General features: G+C 39.9%; 1 protein-coding gene across 4 annotated transcripts in view; it reads left to right on the top strand.

Annotated features, from left to right (window-relative positions):
- The window catches only part of PARG (poly(ADP-ribose) glycohydrolase), a 75350-nt gene extending 63770 nt beyond the window's left edge, over positions 1-11580 (top strand). For all 4 annotated transcript variants that reach the window (XM_030031165.2, XM_030031164.2, XM_030031163.2 and 1 more), the window contains 3 exons: positions 1085-1190; positions 7162-7290; positions 8062-11580. In XM_030031165.2, the coding sequence (XP_029887025.1) occupies positions 1085-1190; positions 7162-7290; positions 8062-8228 (402 nt within the window). In that variant the 3' untranslated portion in view covers positions 8229-11580. The remainder of the gene's footprint in view (positions 1-1084; positions 1191-7161; positions 7291-8061) is intronic.
- The last annotated feature ends 11447 nt before the right edge of the window (positions 11581-23027 follow it).

The following is a 23027-nucleotide window of genomic DNA, read 5'->3' as shown; positions in this document are numbered from 1 at the left end:
AGTTATTAGTTTTATCTTTATCCTTTATTTGCTATGAAAAATCATATGGGAGCACTTACGTAGATATTTTTCTTCATTGCTGCTGAAGTCCTTCCAAGTAATTGCTGACTTTCTTATTGTGTCTGACAAGACAGTTTCTGTTCTCCATGTCCTGGTGAGTTGAGAAATACATGCCCATTAAGTAAAAGCTGAAAAGAAGATGGCATCCTGTTGCAACACCAGTCCATTTCCCTCACTGGGAGGATGGAGTTTGAAGAATTATTGTCCACACAGCCAGAGTACTAGCTTGCTTGGCCCACTAGTTTTGTACAAACATGCTTTGGACATTAAGCACGCTAATAGCTCTGACTTGAAAGAGCTCAAGAAGCTGCATGTACCTGATGATGTGTAAGTGCTCCTTATGCAAACTCTGAATCATGGTACCCTGCTAAATTACAACTAACAGAAGTCTGAATTTGCAGCTTAGATCAGATTGGAGTGAAACCGTGGGTACTTAAATCTGTACCAGACAATTGTACCAATTCAATTAATTTTTGTACTGTTGAAAAACTTCCTGAAGAGATTTATCCTTTTTTCTATACATGGAAGCATCTGCCTTTACTCAAGATTTCTTATTGAATATCACACTTTTTCCTCCTACCCTCATTTATTGCATCAGACCTGTATTCTAGGATGCCCATTTTGTATTTTATTTTCAGTTCTGAGGAATTTCAGTAATACTGGACGCAGCGGTTCAGCTGTCTTGTGCTAAATGGGCCAAAACCCAACAAACGTGATACAATCTACAGTTAAAGTTATTCTCTGCTCTGGCTATCCTGAAAAGTTTCCCATAGCTGTGATGAAATCCTTAGGAGTCAGCACCTGTATCTAATTTTTAACTTGGATCCAAATAAAGCAAAATTATTCCTGCCTTAAATTCTTTAGTGATTGACCTTAAATTTAAAGGAAGACTAATGGTGAATTGAAGTAGTTTGAATTTGGTATTGCTAGAAGACAATACTGATTATTGTTATCACCTTACTGTTTGAAAATATTGCACCAGATTGCTTGTCAACTTCATCTTCTGACTCTTGTCTGCCTGCAGGCCTATTGCGGCTTCTCTCGACCCAATGTTCCACCTCAGCATCTCTCTGCAATAGCCACAGGAAACTGGGGATGTGGTGCCTTTGGAGGGGACTCCCGATTAAAAGGTAAATTGTAGCAATTCATTAATGTCCAAATGAATCAAATAAATTTTAATTCTTGGCCTTTTTGTTGTTGTTGTTCAAGTACATTTTTTTGTTTTCTTCAAATTAATACATTTTAGCCAAGAATTGGAATAGTAGTTAAACTCTCCATAGAACTGGTTCATTAGCTTTGATCTTTAGGCCATGAGTATTGTGGCCTTAAACAATAAAAATGCACACTGCCTTTATATGCTATTTTCAGTTTAAAGTTTGAGGTAAGTACGTTATGGTGAAATGCTGGGTTTACAAGGACCTGAAACCTTCAAAAGCACTAACATGCAATATTAGTTCACAAAAGAACATGTTCATTGCAGTTCTCAGTCGTATAAATCAGTTGACCTTTCTGGAGCAGCCTTTTCAGATTATGCCTAAAATTCGTATCTCTGCAAAGCTGTTTAAAATACCTGGTAATCTGCAAGGCTTCACAAACTTGCTGGCAATGCTTAATGTTTAGTTTTGCTCCTTAATATATTGCCGTATGCCAGAGAGGTTTCCAGTCACTCAGACACGCTTCTTTCTTTCCTGACTTGCCTGCTATATCACTCACTTTCTCATGTTCTTTTATTTTTAATTAGAGTATTTATAATGCAGCAGATATCACATGCCTACATTCATTTAAGACTTTTTCCCATCACGCCAAGAACTGATGGATCCTGACATTTAAATTGATATCCTGATTCATATAGTTCTAAGTAGAAATTTACATTTTTGTTGTTTTCAAACATTTGGATAGTATTTAACATTTGCTTTTCTGCACAGCTTTAGGTAGTTATATTGAGACAAACAATCACCAGGCTACCAGCTTCATTAGTTTTCTTTCTTAATGTGTTTTATTCATTGAGCATCTATTTTTTTCCTCAATGCTCATTGATTTCCTGACAGTTGTTTTTTGATTTCCATTAGATAAAATGGGCTGCCTACTGCAGATCATCAATATCAGAGGTAGTATTTACTGCAGGATCTGACCATACTTGATTATGTTAGGAAGGTTTAATAAATGCTTTGATCTGCATAAGGCCTCCTCTTGGATCTGAACTGTAATATCGCATGTATATTTTTTTTAACATATGGCCTTCTGATAAAAATATGGCTCATCTGATCTAAGCCATTATTTGTTCAACACTGGATGTGACTTTTAGAATAGGGATTGCTCACTGCAGTGCTTTACTTCTTTCCCCATTGGTCGGAGCTCAAAACTAAAGCATAATGACAAAGACCACCAGAGCTGAGTCTATTTGGTGAGGTAGCCCATAAGAAAAGTCTTTGATGTAGACAAAGAAATGAGCCATGAGATGTGGTGCTTTGTAACTTGGATATGAACTCTGGCCAGAACAAGAGCATGTAAAGTCTTGAACATTGTCTCAGTTTTATTTTAACTTAATGTTTTAGTTTGAGCTTTCATTTATGTAACTTTTGCTCTGGTTTTGGATCAACCTTATTTTTTTTTTTTTTTCCAAAGTCTGCAAGAGTTAACACTTAACAGCAAGTTACAGCACTGCTGCTGTTGTGAAAAATTCATCTAAATCTATGTGTGTACTCTCAAGTCTTCTCCTGTTCTTTTGGCAGACCTTACAGAGACAGACATTGGTTTAACTTGCACTTAAGTTACTCTTGTTGTAAACTCAGCTTAATTTCTTAGTTGACTCTGAAAAATCAATACTTAATAAAGAGAATTAAATGACAGTGATATGCTATGGGATATGGAGCTAGTCATTTAGTATGTGATGTTTTTCTCTGAGCTGATGCTGACTAGAAACAAGATGGCTTCATTCTTTATTTTTGTAAACTAAGAGCTACTAAAAGAGTACAGTAGTTTGTCATGTGTGGTTTTGTCAGAATAGAGTTGCATTTGATGTGTGATTACCATATGAAGTCTTTTCTAGTTCACAGATACTCCGTCATATGTCATAAGTGCTAAAGGTGTTTCTCCCTTTTGTTCTAAAATGCTGTATAGGGTTATTCTGAACTGCAAATTCTTTCAGTGGTTTCGTTTCATTATAAGCAAATTTCTTACGCTGGAGAATAATCTTTTACACTTCATAGGGAGTCATAAATTCTTCATTTCTGAGTATGTTTTAGAAAACTCTGAGATTATCAGTATCACAGTTTCACTGAACCCAAATAAATAGCTTTTGTTGACTACACAGGCTTGACAGCGTATTGCAATGACAAAACAATTTTCATAGTTTAAAAACTTGCTTTTTCATTTAACGTTCTTAAATATATACCCTTGTCCTTCCAGAAGTAGTATCTGGATCTGTAACAAAGACTTCAGAACCACCAAAGTAATTGATATAATTGGATATAACTGGATAAGTTCCATAATGCATTATGATATTTTGCCATGATTTTTTTTTTAGTCATGAATTAAAGGTGCATGATTGTGTATAAAATATGGTTTCATTCAAGGTCACGGATGATGTGAAAACTGAAGTTGTCTTAAGGGAGGAAAAGAATAATCTGGCTTTATAAATTAAAGACCTGGTACGTAAAAAAGCCAGATTCCAGTTAAGTTAGGGGTATTTCCACAAAATTTTACTATAAACTTAAGGCTTTCAATACTGAAAAAAGTACGTTTATGTAATTGGGAGAAGTTGGAAGATCTTGTCTTGCTCTTCAAACCAGAGGATAATTTAACAATTACTAGCTGCAGGGGCTCTGTGCAACTGTCTAAAGATTGGAAAAGTCTTGTTTTATTGAAAATGCAAAGGAGATGATCTGATAAGGCATCTCATAAATACATAAATTTAACTTCTAATGATTGTGAGAAAGTACTTTTTAGCTGAATTGGTGTTCTTATTTATCTGAGAAAATGAAGTTCAATAGGAAGACTGCTGTCAGCTTTAAAAAGACCCTTGTAGGATTAGTGGAAGGAGAGAAAAGCATGCATCTTGCCTCATGTAAATGCGTGCAATATTGAGGTGCTACTACGATAGTACTGTGGTTCTGAACTTACACAATAGGCAACAACACAAGCAGTATGGGGCATTTTGCCCAGTGTAGCATTGCTGCACCTGCAGTAGTGGAGCTCCGCTCTGCTTGCCCCTGCGGTGTCTCTGGTGCCGCTTGCCTCGCACCGATCTCTGGACTTTGGCTGCGCTGCTGCAAGGGTACTGCAGGAGAGGAGTCCCTGGTGATAACATCCTTCCCTCTGGGTAAAAGGGATTGAAGGTGTAGGGCCTGTGAGGATAGTTGGGTCCCTAGAGGGATTTGTATTATGCTTCTACCACCCTCACTGGGTGGTAGAAGAAGGTATGTCAGCACAGCCATCCCTTCAGGTGTGAGTCTAGAAGAGTTAAATGGGATCACATCAGCTGGGTGCATGGGGCAAGAGAGCCCAGATTCCTCCAGACCCCTGTACCACAGGGTCTATTGCTCTTCATGTGATGCTCCTTTCTGTATCAGTGTCATGGTTTAACCCCAGCTAGCAAATAAGCACTATGCAGCTGCTCGCTCGCTTCCCCCCCTCCCCGGTGAGATGGGGGAGAGAATTGGAAGGAAAATGGTAAAACTTGTGGGTTGAGATAAGAACAGTTTAATAGAACAGAAAGGAAGAAAATAATAATGATAGTAATAACAATAATGAAATGACAATAATAATAATAAAAGAATTGGAATATACAAAACAAGTGATGCACAATGCAATTGCTCACCACTCGTGGACTGATGCCCAGTTAGTTCCTGAGCAGCGATCCACCCTGCCCCAGCCAACTCCCCCCAGTGTATATACTGGGCGTGACGTCACATGGTATGGAATATCCCTTTGGCCAGTTTGGGGCAGCTGCCCTGGCTGTGTCCCCTCCCAACTTCTTGGGCCCCTCCAGCCTTCTTGCTGGCTGGGAAGGAGAAGCTGAAAAATCCTTGACTTAGTCTAAACACTACTTAGCAACCATTGAAAACATCAGTGTGTTATCAACATTCTTCTCATACTGAATCCAAAACATAACACTATACCAGCTACTGGAAAGAAAATTAACTCTATCCCAGCCGAAACCAGGACAATCAGTAGCATGGAAATTTCACATGGTATTGTATATCATCAATGCCCAGAAGATTGTGAAGCCTGATTCTTGACAGAAATTTTGACCCTCGTTTCATAAGGTCTATAGCAATTCAAAATAAACAGTAGGATATTTTTAATATCTTCTGTAAAATGAAACTGCATTGTTTGTTTGGAATGAATAATAAGATTCATTAGGTTCTGTTCCCCTATGCAAGCTAGTTAATTAGACCCTTTAAAAGCTGAACTACTGAAGCTTTACCAAATCCACAGCTGGTTCAGTAGTTTAATTAAAATATCATTCCCAGATTGAGATTAATTTCACATGTGAATCATGTAATTTATAATTTTAGCTATGGGTTTACAAGAGGTTTTTTTGATTAAAGAATGCAGCATTTTATTAGGTCTCTGTTTAAAAATGTGAAAGATTCTTGAGCCGAGCTATGAACAGCTTTCTATTTAGTTTCCAGTAGCAGGTGGTAATGCAGTACGTATGCTGTTTTACTTAAAATTAATCTTTACAAAGACAATATTAATCACATTTTAATTAACTCTACTTACTGGGTGGAAAAGGAAAGAATTAATATCAGAACTGCACCCATAGGCTCTGAAATAAGACAAGCCGCAATAGATTAAATTGTTGCTGGGGTCCATTATTTGGACTGTTGTAACATTACCTGAAATGAATGTGTGATTGATTGCATGCATCTGTGACACTCCAGCCTCACAGTACTGGTTGGTGAAAAAGCTGCACTCTTGTAATAGTTTGGTGCTACCTAAAAGGGTCCTGGTTTTTCTTCTCCCCTTCCCTGTTCTTGGCCATATGGTCTGGTGCCCTCCCTTACATCAGCTCTGGCTTTTAGCAAACCCTTCACTCAGCCAATTCAACTGCAGATCTAGCAGAAAACAGTTAGCTTTTATTCTTTTGTCATATAAATTTTCTGCCAGGTTGGTGAATGGAGTTGGCTCAGTGAGATGTCTGACGAGCACCTGAGAGCTGCAGAAAAGTCAGGAGGTGGGTGAGAAGGGAGAAAATGTAGCTGGACCAGAGCCACTTTCTCCAGTTGCAGTGGGTCATTGGCTTGGCTCAGCTGGACCATTGATCAATGCCCCAGATGATTTCTCAAGATGAGTCTTCAAAAATCTGTTTCCAAGATAGGAAGCATTCTTCTTTCTTTTCCATATAGGAAAACAAAGTCTGTCCATTTTGTAATGTTAGCCATCGACAGAACTTGGGGATGCAGCTTGGTCCAGCGAGTTTGACATAAAGCTGGAAGTTGAGTAACCTCAATTGCATTCTTGCATTGCCACTCGTTTTTTATAGGTTGGAATGAGACATCATATTCCATGCTGCATGCTTCTCTTATAGGTAAGATGGACACCTTAAGGTGCGCAGTAGGAGGCTGCAGAACCATAGATCTCCTGGCAGCTAAAAGTTGGGTCAGCTCCTGCTTTGTGTAGCTTAGCTAGTGAAAGGGTTGGCTCCATTCCTTCTGAAGGGTGGTAGAGAATGGAAATTGTGATGTGCTACTGGATGCTTTTTACCTGGCTATTTGTGACTCGATGCAAACAGCTTAAACCAGGATCTAAGATGGTGCTGTCGTCTTAGGCTGTCGCACACATTTATTGGATAACTAATGGTTGCATGGTGCTTGGGGGCGGATACAGACCAAAAAAACCCTTTGATTTTTAAGCACATTGTTTATCTGGAAAGTAAGGGTGGTTGTCACTAGTGACTCCAGCAGAACACTTCAACATTCTGAGCTGCAGTGCCCAGTATTCTTTACTTTGTTTTAAAAGTGGAAGTAATACTTACCCACCCATTGTTCATACTGCTGGTGGTGTGATTATTTGCTGTAAACTTAGGCTGTATTTTTCCCTTCAGCAAATTGTTTTATCCTGTATTCGTGTGTGTAATCTTTTTTGTTGTTTCAGCCTTAATACAGATACTGGCAGCTGCTGAGGCTGGACGTGATGTTGTTTATTTTACCTTTGGAGATGTGGAGCTGATGCGAGATATTTACAGCATGCACACTTTTCTCTGTGAGAAGGGCCAAACTATTGGTAAGCATAAAGAAATCTTTTCATGCAGCAAAGAGACTTAACCATCTCTATAAGTAGAAATTGTCCAATAAGAATTACTGTCACCAAGTCCTGAACACAAGCAAATAGGTCTTGGTTTATTTTGTACCTGTTTCCAGAGTGGGGAGCTCTTCTGAGTCAGGGTCCGCTGCGCAGTGTTAATCTGTTAGAAGACTTCTAGAATCCTTTTCTAATTCACTTGGGAGTTATGCTCCAGAATTTGGAAAATACAGATACATGTGGTAGACAGAAGGTTTGCAAAAGTTTTTAATAATAACTCAAAATGCTTTAAAAAGGGAAAATCTGCTTACGCATTTTTGATACAGATTTGTCTTATAGTGGTTCTGGCTTGATCCTGCAAGATGTGGTCAGATGTGTTATGCAGTAGCAATACAAGAAAAGCAATGTATCCATTGCCCCACTATAATTGTCAAATGTCTTTAATTTCTGGGACAGAAGCACAAAGATAGGTAATTGGCAATACACTTTTAAGTAACACATATGCAAGCCTAACGTTGGGATAGCTTGTGCAGAAAGCTCAGCAGGAAGTTGAGGGAGCTCACTCTATGTTTTCAACAAACTTGGAAACAGTTACATTCCCCTCATACAGTTGTCTACCTCCTCTTTCACAGCTCATTTAAAGAGATGCTCCTAGCCACTATCTCAGTGAGAGTGTGCATTTCTAGTCATTTGCAATCATACGTTCTTCATATGGCATGATCTTACATGTTTTTATTTCTTTTCATTTTTAAGGGGACATTTATAGGCTGTTACTGAGATATTACAATGAAGAATGCAGAAGCTGTTCTACTTCAGGACCAGATGTCAAGCTGTACTCTTTCATGTACAACACTATTGAGTCCTATGCAGATTCTACTGATGATGATGATGAAGAAAAAGGGTTGTGCTTTGAGGATTAAAATAAATGTATTCGACCAGAATATTGTTCATCTCCTCCCACTGGTATATTGTGTGAATTGCTGGGTATAATGTATGAATTGGCTTAACTTAATATATATTGACTGCATTGGTAGTTATGTATAACACCCAAACAAAAAAAAACACCTTTGAGAGACGAGATTTTTTTGTTTGATGGTTTCGTACATGAAAACCTTGTTCATATGTGTACAGAAAAGATTTCTTTGGTAAATCTGGTTTGCATTATACCTTGTTAAGCAGGATTTTTTGGTACACATTTGTAGTTCAGTCAAGAGATTGCTGAAAGACTTCAGAAGATTTCTCTATACTCCTTTGCCTTTATTTTTCAGAGATCTTACTTAGATTTCTCATGTAAGCTTAGTGATGGAGTACAGGCAGCCATGTAACTCTGGGGATGATTTTAGAGAGAAGGGTTGTAATGATCGTTTTTACTGTAAAATTGTCATAATTTGATTACCTCCTTAAGACTGCCACGGTACCTTCATTGTTCTTATCAACTTTTTCATTCATTTAACTTAAAATGTCCTGGTTTAAATCTATTTTTTTAATAAATGGTTAAAAATGGGAAGATTCTGGGGGAGCTATAATGCATTTCACAACTGCATTGTCTTTATCAAATCAGACACAAAAGCTAGCATGAAGCAGTAGAGAAAAAACAAAGTATGGGAGGGTGGGAAAATGAGAAATGTGACCAAAGTTAGCAGAGGGAAACATTTTCACCTGACACTCTTCAATACCATTTTGCTGGTGCTATCTGTTACAACATTGAACAAGGTCTTAGATGTGTTAGTATATTTGGAGTTTCTCAAGGTTCACTGTTGTTGGCGATATCATTTGTATTGAGGTCTGCTAGTTGTGTTTATATTGTCATATCAGTTCTCCTTTATCACAGTACGTGTATATGTGAGTATAAGATCTCCATGGGATAACGTGAGTGAGGAAATGGAAATCACTTACGTATCAGTGGGAGGGAAGTCTGCAGGCTACAGATAAGAATGTGAGGTCTTGTTAGGAGTTTGTGCCTGTGTCTTTTTAGGCATGGGAATAATGACAATGAAGAGAGGGCAAAAGATGTGTAAAAACTGTGCTATTACTATCTCTGTGAATACCAAATTAGTGTTGCTGTAGTACATTAATAGTTTACACAAAGCTGCAGATACATCTGCGATAAAACTTTTCCAGGCCTATGTACAAGGCCAATCCAATGAAATGTTTGTCTATTAGTAGTTTAAACCCAGCTTAAGTTTAAGCCCAAATTGCTAAGTTTAGCCTCTTCTGTGTTAGATTTTCTGGTCTGTCATGGTTGCTATTGCAAGTTTAGCAATACAAGTAAAAACAGCAGCAGGAAATGAACTAGGGCTCTAATATCACCAAATCCTGTCGGCTAATGTCAGACATAAACCTCTCCAAGCCTGAAACATAACATGGTAATTAAATGCTGGAAGCTGTTGGCAGTCTGGCTTACAATAAAGCACTCGCTGCTTGAGCTGCTCTGGTGGAAGCAATAGCAAAGGGTTTGGGTCGTTTATAAACACCTTCAGAGTGCTGCACCTTTGCATTAATGCTAAGTGGGCAGCTTGGAAGCGTGTTGCTTGAAAGGTGACAGACAACAGCAGTTCAAGGGTTTCTTTCTATTCTTCCCACCAGCTGTAGTTTTCTCTACCCCCATCCATTATAAGGAAAAGATTTGGGCTAGAATTTCAGGCCTTTTTCTGTGTTTGCAACCTGCGTCCTCAGAGTTAGCGGAAATCTTTTCTCCTGTTCCTGGAGTTTTAGTGTTGGCTCGGATTCTGGCAACAGGCATAACAGTGTTTTACAATAAGCTCTTACTTGGGCATTTAGGTTCAACTACAATAGTGCTTCTAGATGCATTGCTGATGATAAATGTACCCTGTTAATTAAGACAAGTGATGGAAAATTGGTGCTATCTGCCAAACGTTCTTCACCTTACTACTCAGGATTTCCTATAGAAAAGGTGAACAGAATTTGTTCCTAAACAACTGGAAGAAAATACAGCAAAAAGCTTTAGGTGGCTAGATATGACCTCCCCTTTATTGTAAATAAATGCACCTTTATTAGTGCAGTATTAATTTTCATTGTAAGGGGAAGTGATTGGTCAGGTATGAAAAATGTACCAAAACAAGATGGCATAAAATTCTACTTCAACTCTAGAAACAGAAAAATATATTTAATGTTGGAAAGATTCTCTGAAAATCATATTATAGGGTACCCAGTTAAGAGAGTTTTTGCAGTGTCAGGTGTTTCCAGGATAATCCTAGTCATTTTATGCAGTCCGTATTTTCACTGATATCTGAAATTTTCTAATATGGGGAAGAATGCCTTTTATTTCTTTAGGATATGTTTACCATACTTTTATTATTTTTTCCCCCCTGTGAAATATGGTTGTACAGACAGGAGAAAAGGAAAGTAATAACTCATTTTCTGTTTAATGTGTCATCTAAATAAGAGTGATATATCCTGCATTCTACTGTGTGTCCCTGATCTCGTAAAGGGCAATGTTGTAAGAACACTTTGAATATGACTTTGATCGCAGACAGGCTGAAGATTATATTTTTCTTTATTGTTTTGGAGGGTTTTTTTAAGCAAAATAGCCCAGAGTTAACAAATTATCAATGGTGTTACATTCCCATGACTTTCTAATTCAATAAAGAGCTAAACTGCCCAGAATGCTGCATGTGGAAGCAGGAATTTTGCATCAGCCCAATACGTGCTCTGCATCTTTCTTTCTTTTTCCCTCCACCCACCGCTCTCCATTTATAAACTACCTGAAACGTTTTCTTTAGCTAGAGATGCCTTTTGGTGCTCTGTTTGAACTAGCATGGAATGGAGATGTCAATGACCTCTTTGTGCAGCCTAGTAAGCTTCAGTTTCACTCTTCTAGAAACCTGTTTATGGAGTATTCAATTTTTTGGGTTTTTTATTACTTTAGGGATGTTTGCTATATGATTTCAAATAAAAATAAACTTCCTACCAAAACTTTTGTTTTATACTTTCTAGCAGCTAAATCGAATGCTTAATATGAAACGACAACAAGCAGTCATGTAGATTGCAATGTTGCCTCATGGTCAAGTTTGGTGTCGGAGCACTTCTGTTGTTTTACAGCTCTTGCACCTAAGTTCCTCAGTTTTGAGGTGTTCTTATCTAATGATGAGTACCCATTACTGTATATATTAATTTATAAACTGTTGAAGTGTTCCTGACGTTCTTCTAAACTTACAGTTTATGCACCATTATATTATATTGATTTTTCTGGATCTGTATGCTACTGTTTACATGATTTTGTAGGAATACGATTAAAAAATTCTGACTGAAGCAATATTGTGTGCTTTGTCTCATAATACACTTTCCAGGACAGAGAAATTGCAGCACATTTGAATGTACATGACACAATACAACAGATGGTTCTAGCAGTAAATTTAATAATGCAAGTATTTTGACACATAAATATAGCTAAGTAATTTATTCTTGCTGTACAATATTGTAGTGGTTGCTCCCGTCTGCGTAGCAATGTAAAAAGGAAGTAACTACTGTAAATTGGAAGGGTGTTAGCATGAGTGTAAGATTTCATATGGGTGTATGGCCATATGCAGACATTTTGATGATAATTTCCAATTTGCTTTTGGTAAGCAAGTAAGTGTTTGATTATTCTTTGAACTTCATGAAGGAAATACAACTAAATAAAAGCAAATAAAACCCTAAAAAGATATAAATAGTGAACACGTTGCATAAATGTTTGCATGGTTTGTAAAAGTGAGACTGACATCCTCCTAAATGAAAAGATTTAGAACTGTTTTTCAAAAATCTTGTTTTAAGCCAGTAAGGAACTCATTTTTTTAGCAATACAGAAAATGAGGATAAAATACAATTTCTGACTGCTCCTAAGGTTTTAGATGTAGCCACGCTTTTTGAAGTTTGCAGTGTTAATACTAAAGGATTTAGTCTGTAGTACAGCAGTGCCAGTAACGAAGACGTTGACCAGCGGGCACATCCACCGGAGCAGGAGCGAGCAGCTTGGTCGTGGCTGAGCAGGGGTGCCCTGTGCAGCGCGCTCGCTGGCTGCTGCGCGCTAGGTCTCGGTGCATCCCCAGGCGTGGTTTGTCATTCCTGGTTTTAGATTTAAGGCTTCTCATGTAAACAGCCAAAATGCTGTCGCTCTCTCTGAGAGGCGTTTGGCTAGGTGTTGGATAATCTGCAGATGACGGACTGCTGGTAGCGTGATGGCTGGGTAGAGAAGGGCTGATGCCCTTCGTGTTGTACCCGGTAAATCCCAGGTGATGGGGAAGCAGGAGAAGGCGCTCACGTTCTCCGCTGCTGCAGCGGGGAAGCAGCTGCCAGTCTTTCGTGTCCCAAGCTGTCACTGATCTAACTGTAATCAGCAAACACCCTCAGGAATATGCTTTATTCATTCTTAAAAGCAACTGGAGCCTGCGGAGATAACTCCTTAGGGATGAAGCACAATTGCAAGGGCTGCTTCCCCATGGACTTTTCCAATTTTTCTTCATTGCAAACCATTGGCTTCCCACCTATGTCAGTACTTGGAGAGAAGAGTCCCAGACAACTGAATTTCACAACTTTTGACATTTACATTCCAAACAGTCTGCATCCTCTCAGCCTAAGCAGCTTTCTATGACAGAAGGATGGACAGATGGATGTCAGACCTTGGGATACCAAAAGCTGTTACAAACTCTGCAAGGTTCACCGGTGTATTTGTGTATTAGCCAGTGTAGGGTGATGTAATATTTGCTCTGGATGGATGACTGGAGGTTATTTTCCCTTCTTTTTTTTAAACCTGCAAAAAGTCTCCTTTCACTATTTTGTGGTATATTTTTGACAAGAGTGAGAACATCCATAAAATCATGGAAACTGCAAGATGCTACTGCTGTCTGAAGTTGGTGGGGTTTTTTAACTACAAATAGAGTATTTATGATCTTGTTTTGTGCTAACAGTGTTTCATGCTCGTTTATCATTGCTTAAGTGAGTGTGACCTGGAAGCTGCATAGGAGGTATCTGTCACTGATAACTCCATTACAGCAATATCATCAATTTCTGCTCAACTGAGCTGTCAGCTGGGGTTACATTACATGGTTCTGGTAAGTGGCACTCGGTACGCAGTTAAAAGAAGTGCTGGTGCGTTCCACGTCCTCTCGGCAGTACTGTGGTACGCTGTTACGGTTGCAGATATGCTTGCTGGCTAGTTGATATATATATATATATTGGAGAAGCTTAAAGGAGCTGTCACAAACTACAAGGAGTGCGGATCATTAATACATGGATAATCATATCTAGCAAGCAGAGCACAGTGGAACCTGTGCACAATAGAGAGAGAGATTGCACTGTCTTTTCAATCTGACCGTGCTTGCCGGCTGTCTGGGATCCGCAGTTCACGCACCTCAGCCTTTAGAGTCAGCTCCTTCCCTAGATAAATGGAAAACAGGTTGCACTGAAAATCCTTTCCATAGCTTATCTGCCTAACAACAACAAGAAAAAGACAGGGATTTGTGTGTTGTTTTGGTTTGGTTTTTTTAATGGTAAATTGAGCAGGCAATATTAAAAATGGGAGATTTGTTGCCCTTTTTTTTTTTCCTTTTGGAGTATCTAAGAGGACTACTTTGATGTTCAAGTTTTCAGAGCAATGGAATGCAACAAGGGGATTTCTTCATTGGATGTTAAATGGTAAAAGCATGCCTGATTAGGTAAAAATTACTGAAAAGCCCCAACTCCTCTTTCTGCCCGAGTGGTAAACGTTGGTTTGTGTAAATCTCCTCTTGGAGAATTCACGTAGCAGGTAGCTACCTACTAACCCTGTACCGAACTTTCCACAGACACTTTGTCTACCCTGTTCTCAGTTACAGTCACATGGAAGGCTCAGTTCAGTAATGGCTTATTTTCGTTCCTTAAAGAGCTGCTTTCTGCAACTGCTTGGAATTCTTATACCTTCTATAACTGCTTCCTTTTGCAGTTAACATTATCAAAGTGACATTCTGCACAGATAAAAACTGTATTCGCTAAATAGGAAGAGAGCAAAAAACCAGTGGAGCAGCTTTGTTTTTGAAGTCCGTGTTACCAAGAAAGAGAATGTAATGCCACGCAAGATGCTACCAGTTTGGATGCAATACATACATAGAGGTATTAGCATTTAATTACTGTCCCTACACAAATGTTGAACTTCGGTTCTGAAAGCATTTTTGTAGGAAGACAGTTAGGAGAAATTGTAAACTGTTTGTTTTGGTGTATACTTATGTCGTCACTTTTTTAATATGTCTGACCTTAGCTAAAGGTTAAAGGTATTATTGGTATTTTCGCCTGGAAGTACAATGTTTTCTAGCTTTTGTGTAAACTCTAATTTACATTAGGAACAACGGCTGGAGCATGTGAGAAATTAAACGTCTGTAAATCCTGGCTGGATGTGATCTGTAATGGCTATTGAGCACCTGACATCTCCTTTTCAGGGTGGAGGGGTGTGTTAAGAGGCAAAAGGGGAAAGCTGCAATCTTTTCACCTGTCTTTTACACTCACTTTATGGAGATAGATAGAAAATTATTTTCATTGTTGGGGAACAGTTAAGTTTATTCTCAGAAATTGCTAATAGAACCTGTTAAAAACAAACCAAACCAGGAAAACAAAGGCAGAATCAGGGGTAAACTTCAATGTTTTCAGATTTATTTCAGGAATCTGCTATAGTCATGCTTTCCAAATAAAATACTTAGATTCTCTCAGCAACCATTATTAAGACCAGTTATAGGGGAGGAGTTTTTTTCTGATTAGCCTTTACTTTCCAAGTTTGCAGGTGTTTGCAAAGAGGGCAGAAAACAGTTCAGGGAGGCAACTGATTTTTGTTTCTGTGTTCCCCTTTGGTGGGTTGCCATCTCCCACGTGTTGGTGACCAAGAAGAAATACCTGTATGGGTTTCCCTAGGTGCCTGGTTTTTGATTAATGTTTTTCATTCATGAAAGACTGTCCTGACTGGATGCTGATAGTAGTCTTGCTTTGCTTACAGGAGGAGAAAAAAAAAAAAAAAAAAAAAAAAATGGTGATGTTTTCCTGAAACAGCGATGTGAGCTCTGACTGTGTTCAGGGAAGTCATGTTCATTTTGGAGCTCAGTGGAGAAATGACAAGCGTAAGCACCTTACAAGGCCAGAACGTTGCAACTTTAGAATTGAGAATAAGAAATTCATGGAAAATTTTCTCCAGGCTGCCTCGTTAGGTCAAGTGGTTTTGCTTTGTGTAGCTGAACACCAGAAAGTAGGGTTTCAGTGAAGTATTTCCATGGGCTTGTGCATCTTCATCAGTAACAATGTTCCCGTGTTAATGGTCCTGAGCAGCTGCTGTCCCCTTTTGTAATCTTCAGTAACTGGGCAAGTGAGAAACTTGTCTCCATGCGTAGGGAAGGCAGGGTGTCCCCTCTGGCATGTATTGGCTTTGCAGGACTGACAAGGATGAAGTGCACTATCAAGATCTTTTCCCATTGCAGGAATTTGACCTGCTCCACTCGTAAAAGAAATTCATTTGTTGAATTAACCTGTTGTGCTATTTGCACATCAGGTGTTACCTACAAAGGGACACTTGGGAGAGTTCATGTTCTTGAACTATGACATTAGTGTGGATTATCACTAACCAGAAAGAAGCTTTGTTTACTTGCATTTGAAAGCAGAGGAAGCTAAATCAAATCAATTAATTTTGAAGAGTGCCCACTTAAGATTTAGATGTAGTTTATGTCATCTGCTTTAGAGATGCTTCAGAAGAACCTTCCTCCGTGGCCTTTTATCAGCGAGGACATTGCTCCTCTGCGCGTGTACACTGGGCTTTTGGCTGGAAGTTGAAGGGAAGTGCTGAAACTGCTAATTTCTTTCATTCATCAAAGCATCTTGGCACACCAGACACAATACAGATATTGTATATATCAAAGTCTTCACCATGGCACAAAGTTAATTTTGCGAAGATTTGAAGAGTTACCTTTTCAAAATCAAAGGTTAAGAAAATTGCTTCGAATAGCTAAATCCCGTTATTGAATAATGACAAGATTTTCCTTAATGTACTAGGAATTGATTGGATCTAAACCAAAATGTCATGGAAATAAATTTAGGTAATTGTAAGTGTTTCGCACCCTTTTATATAAAGGATAAGGTCCTAAAAAAATTGTATTTTCAAATCCAGAGCTAAGTCTATCTTCAAAATGCCTGCATCGTAAGGTAATTATCTCGTTGCAGTTTTAAGTCATTATTTCGCCTGTTGCCTGAGGGATTTTACAGCAGAGCAGTATTAATAAGATGCCAGGAGTACAAATTTCATAACTTAATCTCTGTCATAAGCTGAACTCATATAAACAAAGTGGCATTTTCATTCATAATTACTTGACCTGTGGCAAATGTGGGTCAGGAATGAAGGGATGTTTGCTTTTACATTCTGTGGAAAATCAAAACTTTTGCATTTTGAGGAGAAAGGTAAAAAAAAAAAAATCAGTTTCTTCTGGGCAAGGATTGAACATACCATAACTTTGAGAAAAGGAGGCTTCTAATTCTTCCACATTGTAAATCTCAGTTAAGTGGCATTTAGAGTTTACTGTTGGTGATGACAATTCCCTCAGCGTTCATGATGAAAAAAAAGACCTACTGATTGATTGAGTCCACCCCTCCCTCATTCCGCCAACTCCATGTACACAAAAACTAGCAGCCAAATCCAGCAGATTAAATTTAAAATGCAACAGATCTGGAGCTTTTTTTTTTTTCCTGTGTGAAACTAGACCATTTGATTGCAGGCAATCATGAGGACTAGATGTTTTTAATGACAACTAAGTACCTCCTAAAGTCATCTGACTTCAGCATCTGGGGCTCTAAATCTTTTGACTGACTTTTTGTTTTGTTTTTTAAAGTGTTTGAAGTGTTAAAATCATTTGTCAGTCATTGGCATGAGAGCTGGAAACACTCAGATGAACCTGCACCTTCTGCGTGGCAGTTTTGGAAGGGTTTTGTTACCCTGACTGACAGCAGGAACCTCCTTTGCCTGCTAGGAAAGGTTTTGGCCCCAGTAGTTTGAAGGGTTTCAAGGCTAATCAAATCCCTGTTTGCTTTAAATAAGCATACCCCTCTTTTTGCCTCAAATCTTGATTACATGTGACCTTCAGATAGCCTCAAAATGTTAATAAATTACTTTGAGATTGGTTTCTGCTACAGTCCAGTAGAAGCTCGTAACAGATCTGTGTAAAATTGTACCCATGAAAAATGTTCAGTCTATGACCAAAATAATGCATTTATATACTTAAATGGGCAGGGGAAGGCTTTGCTGTTCTGAAAATTCATGTGGCAACGACCTGACAGAGCTATGACTTAAGGGAGTTAAATCCAACTTCGGATTCTGATCTCTACCGATACTCGGCCAATGTTTTACTGAATGGCATGCACGGGAATGTTGGGATCACAAAGACCAGCATCTCGAAACAACAAACAATGCCAGGTATTTTCTGCCACCTTAATACTTCTCTAGGGCTGAGACACAACACAAGCAGCAACTAGTGGCCAAAGTATCCTAATGCTGTATTTAGCAGTTTGTGTCTTAAAGCATTTCCAAATATGAGTATTTGGAACATCCCCAGGTGGGGGAAATTCTCTGAAGCGGGCTGAGGGAAAGGATGAGCCAGGAGGAGGTGAGGGACTCGTGCAGGTCCCCTGCTCGGTCAGTGCCCAGCAGACACAGGCAGCACCTTTTCCTTACAGAGGTAAAACACACAAGTGCCACAAACCCAGAGCTGGCGGGTGAAACCCAGGTGTGTTTTGTCCTGTGCTTGAGAAGGTGTTAATTCCTGGCAAAAGCCTCTTTGTTTACTGAAGTGCTTGCTTTATATCTCTGTTCTGGTCTGATGGCCTCACTGCTGGTCGGCTCCTCGGCGGTGTCTAGCCGATGATCTCAGCCTCAGCCCAAAAGGTTCACCCTGTCTGCGAGAGGAATCGTAATTCAGCCTCCCGGCTCGCTCCCGCTAAGCCTCTATGGCACGCAGAGCGCCTGTGCTGACAGTGGGTGCCAGCTACACTTAGTGGCTTTAGAGTATCGAGTGAACTGTCAGCTTCAAACTCATTTACTTAAGACTTGGGCTAATCACAGTCCCCAAAGTGACGTGCAATCCTGGCTCTTCAGAGCTAGATCCTTCCCTTGCTACAATGTGCAAGGGTGGTAATGAGTGAGGATCGTGATTTGCTGGCTGGATTGAGTAAGAAATGACAGGTAGGATTTATTTCTCACTTTCCAAACACCTTTACAGGGTTTTCAATTTTTTTCTATAATTGGCTTCAGTGACAGCCTTCCACAGGCACTGTGCAGATCCAGGGGAATGGGTCTATGCAGAAAAGGTCTATTCGTTAAGACAACGTCTGTAATTGCCTTAGGCTGCCGCAGCAATAGTGCTAAAGCCCCAAACCTAGCATCATTACAATCCAAGACTCATCTCACTGTGGGTTCTGCCTTTCACTTAATGATGTTCTTCTTCATGTAGTGTACTGGGCATTGAAGGTGATATTATGATCAATCAGACTAGGATTTCATGCATCTCAGAATGCCTTAAAATGGAGCTGTAGCAATACTACTTTTGCGTTAGTGAAACAAGCACCATCCAGGCACCCATTGGTAACTGACCTGCAGAGAAGACTGGAGAGCTGGACACAGTTACGGTGCTGTGTCCTGAGTGCCACAACTGCCTCGTGTTAATAAGCATTAATACAATCCAACGAGCTCAGCATCAATGGGCGAGGACTTTGTAAAATAAGAGGACCTGTGTAATGTGACAGCCTGAACTGCGTAGCAATCTAGTCTGAAAGGAATTTAGAGCAAAGTTACAACAATTTATTCTGAGTTGATAAAGCAAGCACAAAACAACATGCTGGGGGTAAGTTTGGGGTGAGCTGTTGCATTTTTCCTGTAACACCAACGCTATTTTTCTGAAAATCTGTTCAGTCATACGGTGGCTGCTAATGGACGAACGGTCCACGTGAAGCATGAACAGTAAGCTCACCTTGGTAACTGAGATGCTCAGACTATTTTCTACTTTACTGGAGAACAAATTTATAGTAAAATATATGCCACAAAAATTCAGGGAAGCGTAGACCTGTTTCAGCTGTGAACAAGAATCACTCTCTAATATTGTCCACCTGCATCCAGCACTGTGAATGTAATGTTTCCAAATGGACACCATCAGGAAAATAAGAAATTATTGTTACTCTGCATGTAATAGATTAGATATTTACAGCCCACCCCTGAGCCCTTGGATATTTTACATTAACACTTTCACTGAAGGTCCCTTTGGCTCAGGCACCAGAGGAGAAGGGGTTGGGGGCTGCAAGAGGAAAGTGTTAGAAAGAAATTATGAAGTTTTAACTGCACAACAGGTTTGGAGAGCAGCTTCAAAGGATCCCATTAAAAAACAGATATGGTGCCAGAACAGAAGTAAACAGAAAAGCCTGTTTAGTTATTGCAGAATAACTCGGTAGGGACAGTGCATCTAAGGGAACTCTAGCTTTGAGGCACAACATGGTGTTGATTAGTGCAAATAAACCTCTTCAAGAGTCACCTTTCAGCAATTACAATCAGACATCGCCACTGTGGCTTCAAAAGCTTCATTAGCAAACCTTACTCCCAGTGAGAGCTACAAACCTCAGATACCCCAGAAGTTTTAACTGATGGAGAACTGCCTTGCCTTATTTATTTTCTTCCAAATGAAAGAAGTGGGAAGATAATTATGCATTCCCTCATCAGGATAAATAGCATTAAAAGTCAAAATAGATCCTCCTGAAGAAAACACAGCCAGTGGTATAGACTAAGAGACAAGGATAATTTTCTAGTTGAGTATGATGAAGTCAGGGTACCTTGATGTTTTATTTTCACCTAAAAGGACTAAAAAAATGCAGTGTGTTTTAGATGTAGCTAAAAGAAAGCTATCGAAACTAAAGAACTTTTTCTATTTTTGTTAGGATTCTCTTATAAAACACCAGCAAATATTGAAAACAATTTTCTAGCAGTTTTCTCCTAATCCACTAGTAAAATAGAAAAAATAGTATTTTCAATTATTTCTTGGTTAAGGAAAGGGCAGTTGGCAGTGCTTCATTCATTGTCAACATGCCAAATGCTGGCAGGCTTTTTTGCAGTGCCAGTGATCTACTTACACAGTTAGTGAGAAAACTCCTTGCTGTTTCTCCTGCCAACGTACTAACTTCCCATTAAAATACTAGGACAAATTAAGTCTAGTGCTCTTGCTAATTTCAATGTGAATTCATTATTTGGCAGCTATAGTAAATGTTGTATGCCAGGGTTCCTCCCTAACCTACCTCTCTTATTGACTCACTTGCTGTTCTGTATATGCTGTAGTTCTTTGTTTACTCTGAGATTTTAATGATAATACAGTGAGATACCAGAGAAATAATTACAGCAACAGTTGCTTTTGTTCTTGTAGTTGTAGTGGGCTAATTTATTAGGAAAGACTTGTGAAACAGCCAGGCAGAAGTTGTGTTTTCCTGACTGTCGTTTGGGTCTATTGCCTAGCTTGTCTCTCTCTAACGGATCCGTGGCCAGACAAATGGGCTCCTGCAGTTTGATTCTACCCAGGGATATTTTTGGACAATAAAGTCACTTGAAAACAACCTGTTGGCCAGAATCAGTTGAGGAGCAGTCTTCAGTGATCTTGGTCTTCCAATCAAACACTCTGTACTTCTAAGCTACTGTTTTCTCCAGAGCAATACAGCCTGAAATTTTAGAATAGAGAATAATTAAAACCAAGATAGATGCTATCCATATAAAACTATCGATATGAGTTTGTCTGTTGACCAAATAATGATTGCGCACTTAACTTTAGATCTGACATGACTTCTGTTGTGAAATTGGTACGAATCACAGATGCTTCAGTCAGGATTGAAGGAACCTTGGAGGTCATCCAGGGCAACTCCTGCTCAAAGCGGGATCAACACTGGAGTCGGACCAGGGTGTTCAGGGCTTTGTTCAGCCAGGTCTTGAAGCCTCTAAGGATGGAGGATCCACCACGTTTCTGGGTCCCTGCTGCAGTGTTTCTCCTCTGAGTGAAAAACGTTTTCCTTGTATCTAGACCGAACCACTTCTCTTCCACCGTCTCTCATCCTCCTGCCACGCAGCCTTGTGAAGAGCCCAGCTCTGCTGGCTTTGTCTTCCTGCTGACACCCCCCGGGTTACCCCCACGGCTGAGGAAAGGGCCGTCGTCGCTTCCCTCCAGCTACGGGCTGTGCTTCTGTTGGCACAGCCCTCCACGCTGTTGTCTTTCCTCGCTGCCTCACATTTAACCTGCCCAATACAAGAAGCAGTGCGAAACTGGGATCGGCTTTTCTGTCCCTCTGACATCCGGCAGCCTGTGTCTCCTTTACCATGGGAAGTTTATTCTGGGAAGTCAGGGATATTACTGAAGCTCACGGCACACAAAGCCAAGGTTTCGGTAAGCAAAGGGAATGGAAATAACCCATGCGAAATTCCCCACGTAAAACTTCGCTGCAGGAGGTTTCAGAGGTAATTAATATGCTTCTCCCATAAATGATACCAGCTGACAAAAAAAGGAAGATAAAAGAGACTGGGGGAAAGCACTGAAGTGAATGGAAATTTGCTGCTGATTCACTAAGGCCGTGGTTTCACCTGTTTGCTTTGTAGTAGTGAAATGTGCTGAACATGGCTGTGTAGCTACTACAGGGAAGTATCCGGCAAGGGTATTCCCAGATGCTGGAATCCACCTGAACCAACTATTGAGAACATCAGCATGAAGCACTGCATTGTGCTGTTTCAAACAAGCGTTCTGCCAGTGCCTAAGCATGTGCCATTTTAGGGAGTGTATTAAGTTCACCATAAAACGTAGTACTGTTACCCTGTCTACATAGCAGCTCAAAGCAGATCTGTACTAGTGCTACCAAAAAAACATTTTTCCATTCAATGCAGATATGTCTGCTAGAATAAAAACAAAAGCTGTTCAGCAAACCCAGGGAAGTTTGAATTAGGAATCTGCCAGAGGAACTGCCTGGCAGTACTCGGCAGTTGTCAGCTGCTGCTAAAAGTAATTTGGCTCCTCCTGAAAACACGATATGAACTCCAGGCTGAAAAGTATGTTTACAATTAATATCTTTTCACACTAACGGACATAAGTGGAGTGCTGACGGTGCAGGATGCATAACAGCAGGCAGGATTCTGGATACTGCACGGGAGACTATGGCATGTGATGACAGCAGAGAGTGCTGGCCCAGGGCTGGAAGTGGAAAGGTCTCTGTTACACCCTGGGGGCATTTAAACAAGAATTTGTGGTTAACCCTCCTGTGTGAGCTGCTCAGGCAGTACAGCTGTCCTGGTTTCAGCTAGGAAAGAGTTAACTGTCTTCCTAGTAGCTGGTACGGTGCTATGTTTTGAGTTCAGTATGAGAAGAATGTTGATAACACTGATGTTTTCAGTTGTTGCTCAGTAGTGTTTAGACTAAAGTCAAGGATTTTTCAGCTTCTCATGCCCAGCCAGCAAGAAAGCTGGAGGGGCACAAGAAGTTGGCACAGGACACAGCCAGGGCACCTGACCCAAACTGGCCAACAGGGTATTCCATACCATGGGACGTCCCATCCAGTATAGGAACTGGGGAGTGGGGGCGGGGAATCGCCGCTCGGGGACTAGCTGGGTGCCGGTCGGCGGGTGGTGAGCAATTGCACTGCGCATCATTTGTACATTCCAATCCTTTTATTATTACTGTTGTCATTTTATTAGTATTATCATTATTAGTTTCTTCTTT

This window comes from Aquila chrysaetos, chromosome 11 (genome assembly GCF_900496995.4).
Source record: "Aquila chrysaetos chrysaetos chromosome 11, bAquChr1.4, whole genome shotgun sequence".
Taxonomy (NCBI): Eukaryota; Metazoa; Chordata; class Aves; order Accipitriformes; family Accipitridae; genus Aquila; species Aquila chrysaetos.
The sequence above is the reverse complement of the archived record's forward strand: the minus strand, read 5'-3'. Positions and strand labels throughout refer to the sequence as shown.